The sequence below is a fragment of the Somniosus microcephalus genome, chromosome 23 (assembly GCF_052327205.1).
Source record: "Somniosus microcephalus isolate GS21.2 chromosome 23, FLI_Smic_1.0, whole genome shotgun sequence".
Classification (NCBI taxonomy): Eukaryota; Metazoa; Chordata; class Chondrichthyes; order Squaliformes; family Somniosidae; genus Somniosus; species Somniosus microcephalus.
In genome coordinates, this window is record NC_141009.1 from 69,786,403 (window position 1) to 69,809,327 (window position 22,925).

Consider the following 22,925-nt stretch of genomic DNA (forward strand, 5'->3'; position numbering starts at 1 on the left):
CCAAACCCCGATCACACCTGTACCAAATCCCCCGATCACACCTGTACCAAACCTCCGATCACACCTGTACCAAACCCCCGATCACACCTGTACCAAACCCCCGATCACACCTGTACCAAATCCCCCGATCACACCTGTACCAAACCCCGATCACACCTGTACCAAATCCCCGATCACACTTGTACCAAACCCCCGATCACACCTGTACCAAATCCCCGATCACACCTGCACCAAACCCCGATCACACCTGTACCAAAACCCCCGATCACAACTGTACCAAACCCACCGATCACACCTGTACCAAACTGCCCAAAAGCACCTGTACCAAAACCTCCCAATCACACATGTACCAAACCCCCGATCACACCAGCACCAATTCCCCGATCACACCTGTAACAAACGCCCCAATCACACCTGTACCAAACCCCCGGTCACACCTGTATCAAACCCCCGATCACACCTGCATCACCCCTTGGTCACACCTGTACCAAACCCACCGATCACACCGGTACCAAACCCACCGATCACACCTGCACCAAACCCCCGGTCACACCTGTATCAAACCCCCGATCACACCTGCACCAAACCCCCGGTCACACCTGTACCAAACCCCTGATCACACCTTTAATATTACCCACGATCACAGCTGTACCAAACCCACCGATCACACCGGTACCAAACCCACCAATCACACATGTACCAAATCTCCAATCACACCTGTACCAAACCCACGATCACAGCTGTACAAACCCCCCAGATCACACCTATACCAAAAACGCCAATCAAACCTGTACCAAACCCCCCGATCACACAAGTACCAAAACCCCGATCACACCTGTACCAAAGCCCCCGATCACACCTGTACCAAAACCCCGATCACACCTACAACAAAACCGCCGATCAAACCTGTACCAAACCCCCCGATCACACAAGTACCAAACCCCCGATCACACCTATACCAAAACCGCTGATCAAACGTGTACCAAACCCCCTGATTACACCTGTACCAAACCCCCGATCACACCTGTACCAAACCCGCCGATCACACCTGTAGCAAACCCCGATCACACCTGAACCAAACACCCCAATTACACCTGTATCAAACACCCGATCACACCTGTACCAAAGCCCCGATCACACCTCTACCAACCCCCCGATCACACCTGTACCAAACCCCCGCTCACACCTGTACCACCTCCCCAATCACACCTGTACCACCTCCCCAATCACACCTGTACCATTCCCCTGAACACACCTGTATAAAACCCCCGATCACACCTGTACCTAAGCCCCGGTCACGCCTGTACCAAATCCCCGATCACACCTGTACCAAATCCCCGATCACACCTGCACCAAATCCGCCGATCACACCTGTACCAAACCCCCGATCGCATATGTACCAAACCGCCCAAACACACCTGTACCAAACAGCCCAATCACACCTGTACCAAACCCCCAATCACACCTGTACCAAACCCCCGATCACACCTGTACCAAAACCTCGATTACACCTGTACCAAACCCCCGATCACACCTGTACCAAACATACCGATCACACCTGTACCAAACCCCCAATCACACCTGTACCAAACCCCCGATCACACCTGTACCAAACACCTGATCACACCTGTACCAAACCCCCGATCACACCAGTACCAAACCCCCGATCACACCTGTACCAAACCCCCGATCACACCAGTACCAAACCCCGATCACACCTGTACCAAACCCCCGATCACACCAGTACCAAACCCCGATCACATCTGTACCAAACCCCCCAATCACACCAGTACCAAACCCCCGATCACACCAGCAACAAACCCCCGATCACACCTGTACCAAACCCCAAGATCACACCTGTACCAAACCCCGATCACACCTCTACCAAACCCGCCGATCACACCTGTACCAAACCCCGATCACACCTGTACCAAACCCCAAGATCACACCTGTACCAAACCCCGATCACACCTGTACCAAACCCCGATCACACCTGTACCAAACCCCAAGATCACACCTGTACCAAACCCCCTGATTACACCTGTACCAAACCCCCGATCACACCTGTAACAAATCCCCGATCACACCTGTACCATTCCCCTGAACACACCTGTACAAAACCCCCCTGATCACACCTGTACCAAACCCCCGATCACATCTGTACCAAACCCCCGATCACACCTGTACCAACCCCCCAAACACACCTGTACCAAAGCCCCGATAACACCTGTACCAAACCCCTGATCACACCTGTATCAATCCCCGATCACACCTGCACCAAACCGCTGATCACACCTTTACCAAACCCACGATCACACCTGTACCAAACCGTGCAATCAAACCTGTACCAAACCCCCCGATTACACCTGTACCATTCCCCCGATCACAACTGTACCAAACCCCCCGATTACACCTGTACCAAACCCCGATCACACCTGTACCAAACCCCCGATCACACCTGTACCAACTCCCCGATCACACCTGTACCAAACCCCCGATCACACCTGTACCAAACCCCCCGATTACACCTGTACCAAACCCCGATTACACCTGTACCAAACCCCGATCACACCTGTACCAAACCCCCGATCACACCTGTACCAAACCCCGATTACACCTGTACCAAACCCCGATCACACCTGTACCAAACCCCCGATCACACCTGTACCAAACCCCCGATCACACCTGTACCATTCCCCCGATCACAACTGTACCAAACCCCCCGATTACACCTGTACCAAACCCCGATTACACCTGTACCAAACCCCGATCACACCTGTACCAAACCCCCGATCACACCTGTACCAACTCCCCGATCACACCTGTACCAAACCCCCGATCACACCTGTACAAAACCCCCCGATCACACCTGTACCAAACCCCCCGATCACACCTGCACCAAACCCCCGATCACACCTGTACCAAACCCCGATCACACCTGTACAAATCCCCCCGATCACACCTGTACCAAACCCCCAATCACACCTGTACCAAACCACCCAATCACACCTGTACCACACCCCCAGTCACACCTGTATCAAACCCCCGATCACACCTGTACCAAACACCCCGAACACACCTGTACCAAACCCCCTGAGCACATCTGTACCAAACCCCCATCACACCTGTGACAAACCCCCGATCACACCTGTTCCAAACCCCCGATCACACCTGTACCAAATCCCCGATCACACCTGTACCAAATCCGCCGATCACACCTGTACCAAACCCCCGATCACACCTGTACCAAACCCCCGATCACACCTGTACCAAACCACCCGATCACACCTGTACCAAACCCCCAATCACACCGGTACCAAACCCCCGATCACACCTGTACCAAAACCCCGAACATACATGCACCAAACCACCCGATCACACCTGTACCAAACCCCCGAGCACACCTGCACAAAACCACCCGATCACACCTGTACCAAACACCCAATCACACCTGTACCAAATCCCCCGAACATACATGCACCAAACCACCCGATCACACCTGTACCAAACCCCCGAGCACACCTGCACAAAACCACCCGATCACACCTGTACCAAACACCCAATCACACCTGTACCAAACCCCCGATCACACCTGTACCAAATCACCGATCACACCTGTACCAAATCACCGATCACACCTGTACCAAATCACCGATCACACCTGTACCAAACCCCTGATCACATCTGTACCAAACCCCCCTATCACACCTGTACCAAAGCCCCGATAACAGCTGCACCAAACCCCCTATCACACCTGTATCAATCCCCCGATCACACCTGTACCAACCCCACCGATCACACCTGTACCAAACCCCCCGATCACACCTGTACCAAACCCCCGATCACACCTGTACCAAAACCCCGATCACACCTGTACCAAATCGCCGATCACACCTGCACCAAATCCCCGATCACACCTGTACCAAAACCCCCGAACACACCTGTACCAAACCGACCAACCACACCTGTACCAAACCCCCGAACACCCCTGTACCAAACCCCCCGATCACACCTGTACCAAACCCACCAATCACACCTGTAGCAAAAACCCCGATCACACCTGTACCAAACCCACCAATCACACCTGTAGCAAATCCCCGATCACACCTGTACCAAACCTCCGATCACACCTGTACATAATCCCCTGATCACACCTGTACCAAACCCCCCGATCACACCTGTACCAAATCCCCGAATACACCTCTACCAAACCCTCCGATCACACCTGTACCAAATTCCCGTTCACACCTGTACCAAACCCCCCGATCACACCTGCACCAAGCCCCCGATCACAACCTGTACCAAACCCATCAGCACAGCTGTATCAAACCTCCGATGATGCATGTACCAAACCACCCGATCACACCTTTACCACCCCCCCAATCCAACCTGTACAAAACCCCCGATCACACCTGTACCAAAACCCCCCAATCACACCTGTACCAAATCCCCGATCACACCTGTCCAAAACCCCCAGGCACACCTGTACCCAACCCCCAGTCACACCTGTACTAAACCACACGATCACACCTGTACCAAACCGCCAGTCACACCTGTACCAAATCCCCGATCACACCTGTACCAAACCCCCAGTCACACCTGTACCAAACCCCCAATCACACCTGTACCAAACCCCCGATCACACCTGTACCAAGCACACCGATCACACCTGTACCAAACCCCCGATCACACCTGTACCAAATGCCCAATCACACCTGTACAAAACCCCCCACTCACATCTGTACAAAACCCCCAATCACACCTGCACGAAACCCCCGATCACACCTGTACCAGAACCCCAGATCACATCTGTACCAAACCCCCCATTCACACCTGTACAAAACCCCAATCACACCTGCACGAAACCCCCGATCACACCTGTACCAGAACCCCAGATCATATCTGTACCAAACCCCCCATTCACACCTGTACCAAATCCCCGATCACACCTGTACCAAACCCCCCGATCACACCTGCACCAAACCCCCGATCTCACCTGTAACAATTCCCGATCACACCTGTACAAATCCCCCCGGTCACACCTGTACCAAAGCCTCCAATCACACCTGTACCAAACCCCTGATCACAGCTGTACCACACCCCCAGTCACACCTGTACCAAACCCCCGATCACACCTGTACCAAACACCCCGAACACACCAGTACCAAACCCCCTGAGCACACCTGTACCAAACCCCCATCACACCTGTGACAAACCCCTGATCACACCTGTTCCAAACCCCCGATCACACCTGTACCACACCCCCAGTCACACCTGTACCAAACCCCCTGAGCACACCTGTACCAAACCCCCATCACACCTGTGACAAACCCCTGATCACACCTGTTCCAAATCCCCTGATCACACCTGTACCAAACCACACAATCACACCTGTACCAAACCCCCAGTCACACCTGTATCAAACCCCCAATCACACCTGTTCCAAACCCCTGATCACACCTGTACCAAATCCCCGATCACACCTGTACGAAATCCGCCGATTACACCTGTACCAAACCCCCAATCACACCTGTACCAAACCCCCGATCACACCTGTACCAAACCACCCGATCACACCTGTACCAAACCCCCGATCACACCAGTACCAAACCCCGATCACATCTGTACCAAACCCCCCAATTACACCAGTACCAAACCCCTGATCACACCTCACAGAATCGCAGAATCACAGAAACCCCACAGTGCAGATAGAGGCCATTTCGGCCCACCGAGCCTGCACCGACACATATCCCACCCGATCCCCGTAACCCCTACACCAACATATATCCCACCCTATCCCCACGTATTTAATCCCCCCTGACACTAAGGGTCAATTTTTATCATAGCCAATCAACCTAACCCGCACATCTTTGGACTTTGGGAGGAAACCGGAGCACCCGGAGGAAACCCACGCAAACACGGGGAGAATGTGCAAACTCCACACAGACAGTCACCCGAGGCCGGATTCGAACCTGGGTCCCTGGCGCTGTGAGGCAACAGTGCTAACCACTATCCACACCTGTACCAAACACCCCGATCACACAAGTACCAAACCCCCGATCACGCGTATACCAAAACCGCCGATCAAACCTGTACCAAACCCCCTGATTACACCTGTACCAAACCCCCGATCACACCTCTACCAAACCCGCCGATCACACCTTCAACAAACTCCCGATCACACCTCTACCAAACCCGCCGATCACACCTGTACCAAACCCCGATCACACCTGTACCAAACACCCCAATTACACCTGTAGCAAACCCCCGATCACACCTGTACCAAACCCCCGATCACACCTGTACCCAACCCCTGAACACACATGTAACAAACCCTCCGATTACACCTGTACCAAACACCCGATCACACCTGTAATAAATCCCCGATCACACCTGTACCAAACCCCCGATCACACCTGTACCCAAACCCTGAACACACATGTACCAAACTCCCCAATCACACCTGTACCAAACATCCAGATCACACCTGTACCAAACCCCGATCACACCTGTACCATTCCCCTGAACACACCTGTACAAAACCCCCCTGATCACACCTGTACCAAACCCCCGATCACATCTGTACCAAACCCCCGATCACACCTGTACCAACCCCCCAAACACACCTGTACCAAAGCCCTGATAACACCTGTACCAAACCCCCAATCACACCTGTATCAAACCCCCGATCACACCTGTACCAAACCGCTGATCACACCTGTACCACACCCCTGGTCACAACTGTACCAAATCCACGATCACACCTGTACCAAATCACCGATCACACCTACACCACCCCCCCGATCACACCTGTACCATTCCCCTGAACACACCTGTACAAAACCCCCCTGATCACACCTGTACCAAAGCCCCGATCACACCTGTACCAAACCCCCGATCACACCAGTACCAAACCCCCGATCACACCTGTACCAAACCCCCCGATCACACCAGTACCAAACCCCCGATCACACCTGTACCAAACCCCCCGATCACACCAGTACCAAACCCCGATTACACCTGTAACAAATCCCCTGAACACACCTGTACAAAACCCACCTGATCACACCTGTACCAAAGCCCCGATCACATCTATACCAAACGCCCGATCACACCTGTACCAACCCCCCAAACACACTTGTACCAAAGCCCCGATAACACCTGTACCAAACCCCTGATCACACCTGTACCAACCCCACCGATCACACCTGTACCAAACACCACGATCACACCTGTACCAAAACCCCCGATCACACGTGTACCAAACCCCCGATCACACGTGTACTAAACCCCGATCACACCTGTACCAAATCACCGATCACACCTTTACCACCCCCCTGATCACACCTGTACCAAACCGCCGATCACACCTGTACCAAACCCACTGATCACACCTGTACCAAATCCCCAATCACACCTGTACCAAATCCCCAATCACACCTGTACCAAATCCCCAATCACACCTGTAGCAAACCCCCAATCACACCTGTACCCAACCCCTGATCACACCTGTACCAAACCCACTGATCACACCTGTACCAAATCCCCAATCACACCTGTACCAAACACCCCGATCACACCTGTACCAAATCCCCGATCACACCTGTACCAAACCCCCGATCACACCTGTACCAAAGCCCCGATCACACCTGTACCAACACCACCGATCACACCTGTACCAAACCCCACGATCACACCTGTACCAAAGCCCCGATAACACCTGTACCAAACCCCCGATCACACCTGTACCAACCCCACCGATCACACCTGTACCAAACCCCACGATCACACCTGTACCAAAACCCCCGATCACACGTGTACCAAACCCCCGATCACACGTGTACTAAACCCCGATCACACCTGTACCAAATCACCGATCACACCTTTACCACCCCCCGGATCACACCTGTACCATTCCCCTGAACACACCTATACAAAACCCCCCTGATCACACCTGTACCAAAGCCCTGATCACACCTGTACCAAACCCCCGATCACACCTGTATCAAAACCCCCGATCACACATGTATCAAAACCCCCAATCACACCTGTACCCAACCCCTGATCACACCTGTACCAAACCCGCCGATCACACCTGTACCAAACCCCCGATCACACCTGTACCAAACACCCCGATCACACCTGTACCAAATCCCCGATCACACCTGTACCAAACACCCCGATCACACCTGTACCAAACACCCCGATCACACCTGTACCAAATCCCCGATCACACCTGTACCAAACACCCCGATCACACCTGTACCAAACACCCCGATCACACCTGTACCAAATCCCCGATCACACCTGTACCAAACCCCCGATCACACCTGTACCAAACACCCCGATCACACATGTACCAAATCCCCGATCACACCTGTACCAAACCCCGGATCACACCTGTACCAAATCACCGATCACACCTATACCACCCCCCCGATCACACCTGTACCATTCCCCTGAACACACCTGTACAAAACCCCCCTGATCACACCTGTACCAAAGCCACCAATCACACCTGTACCAAACCCCCAATCACATCTGTACCAAACGCCCGATCTGACCTGTACCAACCCCCCAAACACACCTGTACCAACCCCCCAAACACACCTGTACCAAAGCCCCGATAACAGCTGCACCAAACCCCTGATCACACCTGTATCAAATCCCCGATCACACCTGTATCAAACCCCCGATCAGACCTGTACCAAACCGCTGATCACACCTGTACCACACCCCTGATCACAACTGTACCAAACCCACGATCACAGCTGTACAAAACCCCCAGATCACACCTGTACCAACCCCCCAAACACACCTGTACCAAAGCCCCGATAACACCTGTACCAAACCCCCGATCACACCTGTAGCAAAACCCCCAATTACACCTGTACCAAACCGCTGATCACACCTGTACCACACCCCTGATCACAACTGTACCAAACCCACGATCACAGCTGCACAAAACCCCCAGATCACACCTGTACCAAATCCCCAATCACACCTGTACCAAAAACCCGATCACACCTATATCAAAACTGCCGATCAAACCTATACCTAACCCCCCGATCACACCTGTACCAAACCCCCGATCACATCTGTACCAAACGCCCGATCACACCTGTACCAACCCCCCAAACACACTTGTACCAAAGCCCCGATAACACCTGTACCAAACCCCCGATCACACCTGTATCAAACCCCCAATCACACCTGTACCAAACCCCCGATCACACCTGTACCAAATCACCGATCACACCTTTACCACCCCCCGGATCACACCTGTACCATTCCCCTGAACACACCTATACAAAACCCCCCTGATCACACCTGCACCAAAGCCCCGATCACACCTGTACCAAAACCCCGATCACACCTGTACCAAAACCCCGATCACACCTGCACCAAATCCCCGATCACACCTGTACCAAACCCCCGATCACACCTGTACCAAAACCCTGATCACACCTGTACCAAATCCCATGATCACACCTGTACCAAAACCCCCCGATCACACCTGTACCAATCCCCCGATCTCACCTGTAACAATTCCCGATCACACCTGTACAAAACCCCCCGATCACACCTGTACCAAACCCCCAATCACACCTGTACCAAAGCCTCCAATCACACCAGTACCAAACCCCCAATCACACCTGTACCAAACCCCCCGATCACACCTGTACCAAACCCCCAATCACACCTGTACCAAACCCCCGATCACACCTGTACCAAATCCCCGATCACACCTGTACCAAAACCCCCGAACACACCTGTACCAAACCGACCAACAACACCTGTACCAAAACCCCGATCACACCTGTACCAAATCCCCGATCACACCTGCACCAAATCCCCGATCACACCTGTACCAAAACCCCCAAACACACCTGTACCAAACCGACCAACCACACCTGTACCAAACCCCCGATCACCCCTGTACCAAACCCACCAATCACACCTGTAGCAAAACCCCGATCACACCTGTACCAAAACCCCAATCACACTTGTACCAAATCCCCGATCACACCTTTACCAAACCCCCCGATCACACCTGTACCAAATCCCCGAATACACCTCTACCAAACCCTCCGATCACACCTGTACCAAATTCCCGTTCACGCCTGTACCAAACCCCCCGATCACACCTGCACCAAGCCCCGATCACAACCTGTACCAAACCCATCAGCACACCTGTATCAAACCTCCGATGATGCATGTACCAAACCACCCGATCACACATGTACCACCCCCCCAATCCAACCTGTACCAAACCCCCGATCACACCTGTACCAAAACCTCCCGACCACACATGTACCAAATACCCGAACACACCTGTACCAAACACCCCGATCACACCTGTATCAAATACTCCCGATAACACCTGTACCAAACCCTCCAATCACACCTGTACCAAATCCCCGATCACACCTGTCCAAAACCCCCAGGCACACCTGTACCCAACCCCCAGTCAGACCTGTACTAAACCACACGATCACACCTGTACCAAACCGCCAGTCACACCTGTACCAAATCCCCGATCACACCTGTACCAAACCCCCAGTCACACCTGTACCAAACCCCCAATCACACCTGTACCAAACCCCCGATCACACATGTACCAAACACACCGATCACACCTGTACCAAACCCCCGATCAAACCTGCACCAAGCACCCCAATCACACCTGTACCAAACCCCCGATGACACCTGTACCAAACCCCCAATCACACCTGTACCAATCCCCCTGAGCACACCTGTACCAAATCCCTGAACACATCTGTACCAAACCCCGGTCACACCTGTACCAAATCCCCGAACACACCTGTACCAAACCCCGGTCACACCTGTATCAAACCCCCGATCACACCTGTACCAAACCCCCGATCAAACCTGCAACAAGCACCCCAATCACACCTGTACCAAACCCCCGATCACACCTGTACCAAACCCCCGATCAAACCTGCAACAAGCACCCCACTCACACCTGTACAAAACCCCCAATCACACCTGCACGAAACCCCCGATCACACCTGTACCAGAACCCCAGATCACATCTGTACCAAACCCCCCATTCACACCTATACAAAACCCCCCGATCACACCTGTACCAATCCCCCGATCTCACCTGTAACAATTCCCGATCACACCTGTACAAAACCCCCCGATCACACCTGTACCAAACCCCCAATCACACCTGTACCAAAGCCTCCAATCACACCAGTACCAAACCCCCAATCACACCTGTACCACACCCCCAGTCACACCTGTACCAAACCCCCGATCACACCTGTACCAAACCCCCGATCACACCTGTACCAAATCCCCGATCACACCTGTACCAAAACCCCCGAACACACCTGTACCAAACCGACCAACCACACCTGTACCAAACCCCCGATCACCCCTGTACCAAACCCACCAATCACACCTGTAGCAAAACCCCGATCACACCTGTACCAAAACCCCAATCACACTTGTACCAAATCCCCGATCACACCTTTACCAAACCCCCCGATCACACCTGTACCAAATCCCCGAATACACCTCTACCAAACCCTCCGATCACACCTGTACCAAATTCCCGTTCACGCCTGTACCAAACCCCCCGATCACACCTGCACCAAGCCCCGATCACAACCTGTACCAAACCCATCAGCACACCTGTATCAAACCTCCGATGATGCATGTACCAAACCACCCGATCACACATGTACCACCCCCCCAATCCAACCTGTACCAAACCCCCGATCACACCTGTACCAAAACCTCCCGACCACACATGTACCAAATACCCGAACACACCTGTACCAAACACCCCGATCACACCTGTATCAAATACTCCCGATAACACCTGTACCAAACCCTCCAATCACACCTGTACCAAATCCCCGATCACACCTGTCCAAAACCCCCAGGCACACCTGTACCCAACCCCCAGTCAGACCTGTACTAAACCACACGATCACACCTGTACCAAACCGCCAGTCACACCTGTACCAAATCCCCGATCACACCTGTACCAAACCCCCAGTCACACCTGTACCAAACCCCCGATCACACATGTACCAAACACACCGATCACACCTGTACCAAACCCCCGATCAAACCTGCACCAAGCACCCCAATCACACCTGTACCAAACCCCCGATGACACCTGTACCAAACCCCCAATCACACCTGTACCAATCCCCCTGAGCACACCTGTACCAAATCCCTGAACACATCTGTACCAAACCCCGGTCACACCTGTACCAAATCCCCGAACACACCTGTACCAAACCCCGGTCACACCTGTATCAAACCCCCGATCACACCTGTACCAAACCCCCGATCACACCTGTACCAAACCCCGATCACACCTGTACCAAACCCCGATCACACCTCCAGCAAAACCCCGATCACACCTGTACCAAACCCCGATCACACCTGTACCAAACCCCGATCACACCTCCAGCAAAACCCCGATCACACCTGTACCAAACCCCGATCACACCTCCAGCAAAACCCCGATCACACCTGTACCAAACCCCCGATCACACCTGTACCAAACACCCCGATCACTCCTGTACCAAACACCCTGATCACACCTGTACCAAAACCCCGATCACACCTGTACCAAACCCCGATCACACCTCCAGCAAACCCCCGATCACACCTGTACCAAACCCCGATCACACCTCCAGCAAAACCCCGATCACACCTGTACCAAACCCCCGATCACACCTGTACCAAACACCCCGATCACTCCTGTACCAAACACCCCGATCACACCTGTACCAAAACCCCGATCACACCTGTACCAAACACCCCGATCACACCTGTACCAAAACCCCGATCACACCTGTACAAAACCCCCGATCGCACCTGCACCAAACCCCCAATCACACCTGTACCAAACACACCGATCACACCTTTACCAAACCCAAAATCACACCTGTACCAAACCCCCGATCACACGTGTACCAAACACCCCGACCACACCTGCGATCACACCTCTACCAAACCCCCAATCACACCTGTACCAAACCCCCGATCACGCCTGTACCAAACCCACAATCACACCTGCACCAAACCCCCGATCACACATGTACCAAAGACCCCGATCACACCTGTACCAAACCCCCGATCACACCTGCACCAAACACCCCGATCACACATTTACCAAACCCACAATCACACCTTTACCAAACCGCCAGATCACACCTGTACCAAACCCCCAGTTCACACCTGTACCAAACCCCTCGAACACACCTGTACCAAACCCCTTGAACACACCTGTACCAAACCCCGATCACACCTGTACCACATCCCCCCGATCAAACCTGTAACAAACCCCCGATCACACCTGTACCAAACCCCTGATCACACCTGTACCAATCCCCCGATCACACCTGTACCAAACCCCCGGTCACACCTGTACCAAACCCTCGATCACACCTGTACCAACCCTCCGATCACACCTGTACCAATCCCCCGATCACACCTGTTCCAAACCCCCGATCACACCTGTACCAAACCACCGATCAGACCTGTACCAACCCTCCGATCACACCTGTACCAATCCCCTGATCACACCTGTTCCAAACCCCCGATCACACCTGTACCAAACCACCGATCAGATCTGTATGAAAATTTGGAGGTGCGAAGATCAATATGTTGGATGCCGTCACTTCCTGTCCCCCCATTTGCACTCTCCCTCCTCTCCCCTCTCTCTCCCATTCACCTACCCTCTCCCTTCCACATCTGCCGTCACGCTTTTGCTCCCCCTCCACCTGCCCTCTCCCTCACCTGCTTTCTACCTCTCCTTTACTGTCACCTGCCCTCTCCCTCTCCCTCCACCTACCCTCTCCCTGCCCTCTCCCTCACCTGCTCTCTCCCTCTCCCTCTCCCTCACCTGCCCTCTCCCTCTCCCTCTCCTGCCCTCTTGCTCTAAAACCTTCCTTGTACAGTTCCTTGCCCGATGGTTGTACCTCCCTCTGTACTGCCCCTCCGACAGTGCAGCGCTCCCTCAGTACTGCCCCTGACAGTGCAGTGCTCCCTCAGTACTGCCCCCCGACAGTGCAGCGTTCCCTCAGTACTGCCCCTCCGACAGTGCAGCACTCCCTAAGTACTGCCCCTCTGACAGTGCAGCACTCCCTCAGTACTGTCCCTCCGACAGTGCAGCGCTCCTTCAGTACTGCCCCCCGACAGTGCAGCACTCCCTCAGTACTGCCCCTCCAACAGTGCAGAGCTCCCTCAGTACTGCCCTCTGATAGTGCAGCACCCCCTCAGCACTGCCCCTCCGACAGTGCAGCACCCCCTCAGTACTGCCCTCTGATAGTGCAGCACTCCCTCAGTACTGCCCCTCCGAATGTGCAGCACCCCCTCAGTACTGCCCCTCCGAAATTGCAGCACTTCCTCAGTGCTGCCTCTCCGACAGTGCAGCACTTCCTCAGTACTGCCTCTCCGACAGTGCGGCGCTCCCACAGTACAGACCGCACGACAGTGCAATGCTCCCTGAGCACTGCACTGGAATGTCAGCATCGATTATGGGCTCAATTCTCTGGAATGAGACTTGAACCCACAAACTTGGTTCCGAGGTGAGAACACTACTATTGACCCACAGCTAACATCTAAACAACACTGTAGAATAGGCCCAGCACAATATTACAGATATTTTATTTATTGACTCCTGTGCTTTCTAAACTTGTACATTACAAAGATGTTCTGAAGCACTTTTTTTGTTTTCCATTCCGACAGTACGGGATTGTCATTGATGCCGGCTCCTCTCGCACTACACTGTTTGTTTACAAATGGCCAGCTGGAAAAGAGAACAACACTGGCATTGTGAGTGAGCACAGCAACTGCCAAGTGAATGGTAAGGAAAAACGTGTCATCCTGGAGTGGCTGCAGTCTTAGTCAGTGGTCCTGAGATGGGGTGAGATCCTAGGATGGGGTGAGGTCTTGAGATGGAGTGAGGTCCTGAGATGGAGTGAGGTCCTGAGATGGAGTGAGGTCCTGAGATGGAGTGAGGTCCAGAGATGGAGTGAGGTCCTGAGTTGGGTGAGGTCCTGAGATGGAGTGAGGTCCTGAGATGGAGTGAGGTCCTGAGTTGTGGTTGAGGTCCTGAGATGGAGTGAGGTCCTGAGGTGGGGTGAGATCCTGAGGTGGAGTGAGGTCCTGAGATGGAGTGAGGTCCTGAGATAGAGTGCGGTCCTGAGATGGGGTGAAGTCCTGAGATGGGGTGAGGTCCTGAGATGGAGTGAGGTCCTGAGATGGAGTGAGGTCCTGAGATGGAGTGAGGTCCTGAGATGCAGTGAGGTCCTGAGATGGGTGAAGTCCTGAGATGGAGTGAGGTCCTGAGATGGAGTGAGGTCCTGAGATGGAGTGAGGTCCTGAGGTGGAGTGAGGTCCTGAGATGGAGTGAGGTCCTGAGATGGAGTGAGGTCCTCAGATGGAGTGAGGTCCTGAGATGGGGTGAGGTCCTGAGATGGAGTGAGGTCCTGAGATGGAGTGAGGTCCTTAAATGGAGTGAGGTCCTGAGATGGAGTGAGGTCCTGAGATGGGGTGAGGTCCTGAGGTAGGGTGAGGTCCTGAGATGGAGTGAGGTCCTGAGATGGAGTGAGGTCCTGAGATGGAGTGAGGTCCTGAGAAGGAGTGAGGTCCTGAGACGGAGTGAGGTCCTGCGATGGAGTGAGGTGACGAGATGGGGTGAGGTCCTGAGATGGGGTGAGGCACTGAGATGCAGTGAGGTCCTGAGATGGAGTGAGGTCCTGAGATGGAGTGAGGTCCTGAGATGGAGTGAGTTGCTGAGATGGAGTGAGGTCCTGAGGTGGAGTGAGGTCCTGAGATAGAGTGAGGTCCTGAGGTGGAGTGAATTCCTGAGATGGAGTGAGGTCCTGAGATGGGGTGAGGCCTGAGATGGAGTGAAGTCCTGAGATGGGGTGAGGTCCTGAGATGGAGTGAGGTCCTGAGATGGAGTGAGGTCCTGAGATGGAGTGAGGTCCTGAGATGGAGTGAGGTCCTGAGGTGGAGTGAGGTCCTGAGATGGAGTGAGGTTCTGAGATGGGGTGAGGTCCTGAGATGGAGTGAGGTCCTGAGCTGGAGTGAGGTCCTGAGATGGAGTGAGGTACTGAGATGGGGTGAGGTCCTGAGGTAGGGTGAGGTCCTGAGATGGAGTGAGGTCCTGAGATGGAGTGAGGTCCTGAGATGGAGTGAGGTCCTCAGATGGAGTGAGGTCCTGAGATGGGGGGAGGTCCTGAGATGGGGTGAGGCCCTGAGATGGAGTGAGGTCCTGAGATGGAGTGAGGTCCTGAGATGGAGTGAGGTCCTGAGATGGAGTGAGGTCCTGAGATGGGGTGAGGTCCTGAGGTAGAGTGAGGTCCTGAGGTGGAGTGAGGTCCTGAGATGGAGTGAGGTCCTGAGATGGAGTGAGGTCCTGAGATGTGGTGAGGTCCTGAGATGGAGTGAGGTCCTGGGATGGAGTGAGGTCCCGAGATGGGGTGAGGTCCTGAGCTGGAGTGAGCTCCTTAGATGGGGTGAGTTCCTGAGGTGGAGTGAGGTCGTGAGGTGGAGTGAGGTCCTGAGATGGAGTGAGGTCCTGAGATGGAGTGAGGTCCTGAGGTGGAGTGAGGTCCTGAGATGGAGTGAGGTCCTGAGATGGGGTGAGGTCCTGAGATGGAGTGAAGTCCTGAGATGGGGTGAGGTCCTGAGATGGAGTGAGGTCCTGAGATGGAGTGAGGTCCTGAGATGTGGTGATGTCCTGAGATGGAGTAATGTCCTGAGATGGAGTGAGGTCCTGAGATGGAGTGAGGTCCTGAGATGGAGTGAGATCCTGAGTTGAAGTGAGGTCCTGAGATGGAGTGAGGTCCTGAGGTGGAGTGAGGTCCTGAGGTGGAGTGAGGTCCTGGGATGGAGTGAGGTCCTGAGATGGAGTGAGGTCCTGGGATGGAGTGATGTCCTGAGATGGAGTGGGGTCCTGACATGGAGTGAGGTATTGGGATGGAGTGAGGTCCTGGGATGTCGTGAGGTCCTGAGATGGAGTGAGGTCCTGAGATGGAGTGAGGTCCTGAGTTGCAGTTGAGGTCCTGAGATGGAGTGAGGTCCTGAGATGGAGTGAGGTTCTGAGGTGGAGTGAGGTTCTGAGGTGGAGTGAGGTCCTGAGATGGAGTGAGGTCCTGAGATGGAGTGAGGTCCTGAGATGGGCTGACATCCTGAGATAGAGTGAGGTCCTGGGATGGAGTGAGGTCCGGAGATGGAGTGAGGTCCTGAGATGAGGTGAGGTCCTGAGATGGAGTGAAGTCCTGAGATGGAGTGAGGTCCTGAGATGGAGTGGGGTCCTGAGACGGAGTGAGGTCCTGAGATAGAGTGAGGTCCTGAGATGGAGTGAGGTCCTGAGATGGAGTGAGGTCCTGAGATGGAGTGAGGTCCTGAGATGGAGTGAGGTCCTGAGGTGGAGTGAGGTCCTGAGATGGAGTGAGGTCCTGAGATGGGGTGAGGTCCTGAGATGGGGTGAGGTCCTGAGATGGAGTGAGGTCCTGAGATGGAGTGAGGTCCTGAGATGGAGTGAGGTCCTGAGATGGATTGAGGTCCTGAGATGGAGTGAGGTCCTAAGATGGGGTGAGGTCCTGAGGTGGAGTGAGGTCCTGAGATGGAGTGAGGTCCTGAGATGGAGTGAGGTCCTGAGAAGGAGTGAAATCCTGAGATGGAGTGAGGTCCTGCTTTGGACTGAGGTTCTGAGATGGGGTGAGGTCCTGAGATGGGGTGAGGCACTGAGATGCAGTGAGGTCCTGAGATGGAGTGAGGTCCTGAGATGCAGTGAGGTCCTGAGATGGAGTGAGGTCCTGAGATGGAGTGAGGTCCTGAGATGGAGTGAGGTCCTGAGATGGGGTGAGGTCCTGAGGTAGAGTGAGGTCCTGAGATGGAGTGAGGTCCTGAGATGGAGTGAGGTCCTGAGATGGAGTGAGGTGCTGAGATGGAATGAGGTCCTGAGATAGGGTGAGGTCCTGAGATGGAGTGAGGTCCTGGGATGGAGTGAGGTCCTGTGATGGGGTGAGGTCCTGAGATGGAGTGAGGCCCTGAGATGGGGTGAGTTCCTGAGGTGGAGTGAGGTCCTGAGGTGGAGTGAGGTCCTGAGATAGAGTGAGGTCCTGAGGTGGAGTGAGGTCCTGAGATGGAGTGATGTCCAGAGATGGGGTGAGGTCCTGAGATGGAGTGAAGACCTGAGATGGAGTGAGGTCCTGAGATGGAGTGAGGTCCTGAGATGGAGTGAGGTCCTGAGGTGGAGTGAGGTCCTGAGATGGAGTGAGGTCCTGAGATGGGGTGAGGTCCTGAGATGGAATGAGGTCCTGAGATGCAGTGAGGTCCTGAGATGGAGTGAGGTCCTGAGATGGGGTGAGGTCCTGAGGTAGGGTGAGGTCCTGAGATGGAGTGAGGTCCTGAGATGGAGTGAGGTCCTGAGATGGAGTGAGGTCCTGAGATGGAGTGAGGTCCTGAGATGGAGTGAGGTCCTGAGATGGGGTGAGGTCCTGAGATGGGGTGAGGCCCTGAGATGGAGTGAGGTCCTGAGATGGCGTGAGGTCCTGAGATGGAGTGAGGTCCTGAGATGGAGTGAGGTCCTGAGACGGGGTGAGGTCCTGAGGCAGAGTGAGGTCCTGAGATGGAGTGAGGTCCTGAGATGGAGTGAGGTCCTGAGATGGAGTGAGGTCCTGAGATGGGGTGAGGTCCTGAGATGGAGTGAGGTCCTGGGATGGAGTGAGGTCCTGAGATGGGGTGAGGTCCTGAGATGGAGCGAGGTCCTGAGATGGGGTGAGTTCCTGAGGTGGAGTGAGGTCGTGAGGTGGAGTGAGGTCCTGAGATGGAGTGAGGTCCTGAGATGGAGTGAGGTCCTGAGGTGGAGTGAGGTCCTGAGATGGAGTGAGGTCCTGAGATGGGGTGAGGTCCTGAATGGAGTGAAGTCCTGAGATGGGGTGAGGTCCTGAGATGGAGTGAGGTCCTGAGATGGAGTGAGGTCCTGAGATGTGGTGAGGTCCTGAGATGTGGTGAGGTCCTGAGATGGAGTGAGATCCTGAGATGGAGTGAGGTCCTGAGATGGAGTGAGGTCCTGAGATGGAGTGAGGTCCTGAGATGGAGTGAGGTCCTGAGTTGAAGTGAGATCCTGAGATGGAGTGAGGTCCTGAGGTGGAGTGAGGTCCTGGGATGGAGTGAGGTCCTGAGATGGAGTGAAGTCCTGGGATGGAGTGATGTCCTGAGATGGAGTGGGGTCCTGACATGGAGTGAGGTCCTGGGATGGAGTGAGGTCCTGGGATGGCGTGAGGTCCTGAGATGGAGTGAGGTCCTGAGATGGTGTGAGGTCCTCAGTTGTGGTTGAGGTCCTGAGATGGAGTGAGGTCCTGAGATGGAGTGAGGTTCTGAGGTGGAGTGAGGTTCTGAGGTGGAGTGAGGTCCTGAGATGGCGTGAGGTCCTGAGATGGAGTGAGGTCCTGAGATGGGCTGACATCCTGAGATAGTGTGAGGTCCTGAGATGGAGTCAGGTCCTGAGATGGGGTGAGGTCCTGAGATGGAGTGAGGTCCTGAGATGGAGTGAGGTCCTGAGATGGAGTGAGGTCCTGAGATGGAGTGAGGTTCTGAGATGGGGTGAGGTCCTGAGGTAGGGTGAGGTCCTGAGATGGAGTGAGGTCCTGAGATGGAGTGAGGTCCTGAGATGGAGTGAGGTCCTGAGATAGAGTGAGGTCCTGAGGTGGAGTGAGGTCCTGAGATGGAGTGAGGTCCTGAGATGGGGTGAGGTCCTGAGATGGAGTGAAGTCCTGAGATGGAGTGAGGTCCTGAGATGGAGTGAGGTCCTGAGATGGAGTGAGGTCCTGAGATGGAGTGAGGTCCTGAGATGGGGAGAGGTCCTGAGATGGAGTGAGGTCCTGAGATGCAGTGAGGTCCTGAGATGGAGTGAGGTCCTGAGATGGGGTGAGGTCCTGAGGTAGGGTGAGGTCCTGAGATGGAGTGAGGTCCTGAGATGGAGTGAGGTCCTGAGATGGAGTGAGGTGCTGAGATGGAGTGAGGTCCTGAGATGGGGTGAGGTCCTGAGATGGGGTGAGGCCCTGAGATGGAGTGAGGTCCTGAGATGGAGTGAGGTCCTGAGATGGAGTGAGGTCCTGAGATGGAGTGAGGTCCTGAGATGGGGTGAGGTCCTGAGGCAGAGTGAGGTCCTGAGATGGAGTGAGATCCTGAGATGGAGTGAGGTCCTGAGATGGAGTGAGGTCCTGAGATGGAGTGAGGTCCTGAGATGGAGTGAGGTCCTGAGATGGGGTGAGGTCCTGAGATGGAGTGAGGTCCTGAGATGGGGTGATTTCCTGAGGTGGAGTGAGATCGTGAGGTGGAGTGAGGTCCTGCGATGGAGTGAGGTGACGAGATGGGGTGAGGTCCTGAGATGGGGTGAGGCACTGCGATGCAGTGAGGTCCTGAGATGGAATGAGGTCCTGAGATGAAGTGAGGTCCTGAGATGGAGTGAGGTGCTGAGATGGAGTGAGGTCCTGAGATGGGGTAAGGCCCTGAGGTAGAGTGAGGTCCTGAGATGTGGTGAGTTCCTGAGGTGGAGTGAGGTCCTGAGGTGGAGTGAGGTCCTGAGATAGAGTGAGGTCCTGAGGTGGAGTGAAGTCCTGAGATGGAGTGAGGTCCTGAGATGGGGTGAGGTCCTGAGATGGAGTGAAGTCCTGAGATGGGGTGAGGTCCTGAGATGGAGTGAGGTCCTGAGATGGAGTGAGGTCCTGAGATGGAGTGAGGTCCTGAGGTGGAGTGAGGTCCTCAGATGGAGTCAGGTTCTGAGATGGGGTGAGGTCCTGAGATGGAGTGAGGTCCTGAGATGGAGTGAGGTCCTGAGATGGGGTGAGGTCCTGAGGTAGGGTGAGGTCCTGAGATGGAGTGAGGTCCTGAGATGGAGTGAGGTCCTGAGATGGAGTGAAGTCCTGAGATGGAGTGAGGTCCTCAGATGGAGTGAGGTCCTGAGATGGGGTGAGGTCCTGAGATGGGGTGAGGCCCTGAGATGGAGTGAAGTCCTGAGATGGAGTGAGGTCCTGAGATGGAGTGAGGTCCTGAGATGGAGTGAGGTCCTGAGATGGGGTGAGGTCCTGAGGTAGAGTGAGGTCCTGAGGTGGAGTGAGGTCCTGAGATGGAGTGAGGTCCTGAGATGGAGTGAGGTCCTGAGATGAGGTGAGGTCCTGAGATGGAGTGAGGTCCTGGGATGGAGTGAGGTCCTGAGATGGGGTGAGGTCCTGAGCTGGAGTGAGCTCCTGAGATGGGGTGAGTTCCTGAGGTGGAGTGAGGTCGTGAGGTGGAGTGAGGTCCTGAGATGGAGTGAGGTCCTGAGATGGAGTGAGGTCCTGAGGTGGAGTGAGGTCCTGAGATGGAGTGAGGTCCTGAGATGGGGTGAGGTCCTGAGATGGAGTGAAGTCCTGAGATGGGGTGAGGTCCTGAGATGGAGTGAGGTCCTGAGATGGAGTGAGGTCCTGAGATGTGGTGAGGTCCTGAGATGGAGTGAGGTCCTGAGATGGAGTGAGGTCCTGAGATGGAGTGAGGTCCTGAGATGGAGTGAGATCCTGAGTTGAAGTGAGGTCCTGAGATGGAGTGAGGTCCTGAGTTGTGGTTGAGGTCCTGAGATGGAGTGAGGTCCTGAGATGGAGTGAGGTTCTGAGATGGAGTGAGGTCCTGAGATGGAGTGAGGTCCTGAGATGGGCTGACATCCTGAGATAGAGTGAGGCCCTGGGATGGAGTGAGGTCCGGAAATGGAGTGAGGTCCTGAGTTGAGGTGAGGTCCTGAGATGGAGTGAAGTCCTGAGATGGAGTGAGGTCCTGAGATGGAGTGGGGCCCTGAGATGGAGTGAGGTCCTGAGATAGAGTGAAGTCCTGAGATGGAGTGAGGTCCTGAGATGAAGTGAGGTCCTGAGATGGAGTGAGGTCCTGAGGTGGAGTGAGGTCCTGAGATGGAGTGAGGTTCTGAGATGGGGTGAGGTCCTGAGATGGAGTGAGGTCCTGAGATGGAGTGAGGTCCTGAGATGGAGTGAGGTCCTGAGATGGGGTGAGGTCCTGAGGTAGGGTGAGGTCCTGAGATGGAGTGAGGTCCTGAGATGGAGTGAGGTCCTGAGATGGAGTGAAGTCCTGAGATGGAGTGAGGTCCTCAGATGGAGTGAGGTCCTGAGATGGGGTGAGGTCCTGAGATGGGGTGAGGCCCTGAGATGGAGTGAAGTCCTGAGATGGAGTGAGGTCCTGAGATGGAGTGAGGTCCTGAGATGGACTGAGGTCCTGAGATGGAGTGAGGTCCTGAGATGGGGTGAGGTCCTGAGGTAGAGCGAGGTCCTGAGGTGGAGTGAGGTCCTGAGATGGGGTGAGGTCCTGAGATGGAGTGAGGTCCTGGGATGGAGTGAGGTCCTGAGATGGGGTGAGGTCCTGAGCTGGAGTGAGCTCCTGAGATGGGGTGAGTTCCTGAGGTGGAGTGAGGTCGTGAGGTGGAGTGAGGTCCTGAGATGGAGTGAGTTCCTGAGATGGAGTGAGGTCCTGAGGTGGAGTGAGGTCCTGAGATGGAGTGAGGTCCTGAGATGGGGTGAGGTCCTGAGATGGAGTGAAGTCCTGAGATGGGGTGAGGTCCTGAGATGGAGTGAGGTCCTGAGATGGAGTGAGGTCCTGAGATGTGGTGAGGTCCTGAGATGGAGTGAGGTCCTGAGATGGAGTGAGGTCCTGAGATGGAGTGAGGTCCTGAGATGGAGTGAGATCCTGATTTGAAGTGAGGTCCTGAGATGGAGTGAGGTCCTGAGGTGGAGTGAGGTCCTGGGATAGAGTGAGGTCCTGAGATGGAATGAGTTCCTGGGATGGAGTGACGTCCTGAGATGGAGTGGGGTCCTGACATGGAGTGAGGTCCTGGGATGGAGTGAGGTCCTGGGATGGCCTGAGGTCCTGAG

The 22,925-nt window shown here is 54.6% G+C and overlaps 1 protein-coding gene across 1 annotated transcript in view; it reads left to right on the forward strand.

Moving 5' to 3' along the window:
• Positions 1–22,925, forward strand: part of LOC147101942 (ectonucleoside triphosphate diphosphohydrolase 2-like) — a 98,902-nt gene that overhangs the window by 31,405 nt on the left and 44,572 nt on the right. The window contains exon 2 of the mRNA XM_085965961.1: positions 14,743–14,860. Within this exon, the coding sequence (XP_085822087.1) occupies positions 14,743–14,860 (118 nt within the window). The remainder of the gene's footprint in view (positions 1–14,742; positions 14,861–22,925) is intronic.